Source organism: Ailuropoda melanoleuca, chromosome 5 (assembly GCF_002007445.2).
Source record: "Ailuropoda melanoleuca isolate Jingjing chromosome 5, ASM200744v2, whole genome shotgun sequence".
Classification (NCBI taxonomy): Eukaryota; Metazoa; Chordata; class Mammalia; order Carnivora; family Ursidae; genus Ailuropoda; species Ailuropoda melanoleuca.
Genome location: NC_048222.1, coordinates 45,368,326 through 45,370,874, shown reverse-complemented (window position 1 = coordinate 45,370,874; position 2,549 = coordinate 45,368,326). Strand labels below are relative to the sequence as shown.

The 2,549-nt window shown below is 39.3% G+C and overlaps 1 protein-coding gene across 1 annotated transcript; it reads right to left on the bottom strand.

Moving 5' to 3' along the window:
• Positions 1 to 387: 387 nt before the first annotated feature.
• On the bottom strand, positions 388 to 1,073 carry LOC100476335 (signal peptidase complex subunit 2-like). The gene is given in 2 exon segments (XM_034661706.1): positions 388 to 677; positions 680 to 1,073. Coding segments are annotated over 2 exon segments (684 nt in total).
• Positions 1,074 to 2,549: the final 1,476 nt, after the last annotated feature.

Here is a 2,549-nt window from a genome sequence, read left to right as displayed (position 1 = left end):
GGCTAAAGTTAGATATCAGAGCTACAACTTCTCATATCTGAACTAGAAATCCTATCCAGAATAGACTAAAAGTTCAGGACAAGACAGGGCCATTTTTAACATATCTTACTTTATCCACTTTAGTTTCTCTGCTTCTGTCTCCCTCACCCTGAAATTCAGCATCATCCACCAGAAAGATGGCTGCTTTTAGAATTGGCTGTTCTATTTTTCTTTCTTTTTTTTTTAAAGATTTTATTTATTTATTTATTTGAGACAGAGCAAAAGAGAAAGCAAAATCAAGGGGAGCGGCAGGCAGAGGGAGAAGCAGATTCCCCACTGAGCAGGGAGCCCGATGGGGGGCTTTGATCCCAGGACCCTGGTATCATGACCTGAGCTGAAGGCAGACACTTAACCAATTGAGCGACCAAGGCATCCCTTTATTTTTCTTTCTGTGGCAAGAATGTGATGGAGCCTGGATATTTCAGGCTTGTATGCATCCATGACCAGTGTTGCACTGTGGTCAAAAAACTTAGCCATGGACTTGTTGTACTCAGACTCTCGATGCTGATTTGTTCTTCCACTCATGAAAGTCAACTTCAGAATGTATTTGTCATTGAACCTTTTGAGACTGGAGGGCAATTGCCAAATATAATCAGGATCCATTCCTATAGGATCTTTCCTGTGGGCCTTATCCTTACATGAGTATAAATGGTCAGGATCTCTGTCATCTCAAAACAGGATATGACACACAAGGCCAAAACAGGCTTAGATTCTGGAAAGGGGTGCATATAATCCCAAATCAAAGCCACTATGGCAAAGAAACAGAAGATGGTGCAGATGGTAAAGTGACCGTCAATCAGACCAAAATTCTCCATACACTTGTACTTTTCCAGAAGGATCTTTTTGGCAGAATCACCCAAAGAATTCTTCACAGCCGATCCATCCCATTTGTCAATTTTTACAGGCTTATCATCAATCTTCCACTTGTCCCACAAGTCTCTGTGGCCACTGCCAGTCCTGCAGCTGGGACCACCGCCAGCACTGCTGCCTCTGCCACCGCCAGTCCCCCCGCCCTGCGTAGATGCTGCCACCATCTTGTCTCAGGTATGCAGTTCTGAGGTTTGACAAACATATACAGTCATGTAACTTCCTCCACCATCAAGAGATACAATATTCCCATCACCCTATAAAGTTCTCTCATGTATCTTTGAAGTCCCCCTTCCTTTGATCCCAGATCTGGCAACTGCTGATCTGATCCTTTAGTTTTTTTCTGCCTTTGCAGAATTCTACATAAATTGAATCACATAGTATGTAGTCTTTTGTGTGGCCTTTTCCCATTTAACATAATGCTTTTGAGATTTATCCATCTTGCTGTTTGGATCAGTAGTTTGCTCCTTTATATCATGAGTAGTATGCCATTGTATGTAATAAGTTGTTTACCCAGTCACTGGCTGAGGACATTTGGGTTGTTTCCAGTTTGTGGCTATTATGAATAAAGCTGCTATGAACATTCGAGTACAAGTCTTTATGTATACGTTTGTTTTCATCTGTCATGAGTAAAGACTGAGGATTTCTCAGTTGTATGGGAAGTATTTATTTAGCTCTTAAGAAACTGCCAAACTTCTCTACCATGCCTATACCTTTTTAATTCTCACTAGCAACCTAAGAGTTTCAAACGCACTCTATCTTCACCAGCTTTTAGTAATGCTACTAATTTTCAGTTAAGCCATTCTAACAGGTGTGTGGTGGAGTCTCATGGTTTTCATTTGCATTTCTCCAATGAATAATAATGTTGAATAGCTTTTCATGTACTTATAAGAACATATCTTTGGTAAAATGTCTACTTAAATTATTTGTCGATTTTTTATTGGGTTGTTTGTTTTATTAATGAGTTGCGAGAGTTCTTTAATTTGAATTAAGTCCGTTATCACATACTTTATTTGCAAATATTTTCTGCCAGTCTGTGATTTGTCTTTCCATAATTCTAATTATGCTTTCAAAAAGTACTTAATTTTGATGAAGTCCAATGTATCAAACTTTTTTTTAATATAGTTAGAGCTTTACGTGTCTTGGCTAGGAAATCATTGCCTTGTCCAAGGTTTCAAAATTTTAAATCCTACATTCTATTTTACAAGTTTTAAAGATGTAGGTTTTATGGTCTATGATCCATTTTGAGTTTATTTCTGTATATAGCATGAGATATGGGTTCATTTATTTATCTACGTATACCCCATTTTTCCAGCACTATTTGCTGATAAGTTCAGAGACAACTTTTAAGGGGAACAAGATGAGTTCTTTTTGGTCATGCTGAGTTTGAGTTGCCCTGGCCCATCAATCTATGTGGTGACATGCAGTAGGCAATGAGTCTGAAGCTAAGAAAGAGATGGATATAGAGATTTAGGAATCAAGTCTTTGTGGTATGTGAACTCACTGGACTTGGTCAGCTCTCCAATTACAATGGGTCTGACCAGGCAAGAGAGAAACTAGAGGTGCAGCATGGAGGAACAGGACAGATCTTCTTGGGGATGGGGTACTGGGGTGATGGGCATTAAGGTGGGCACTTAAAGTAA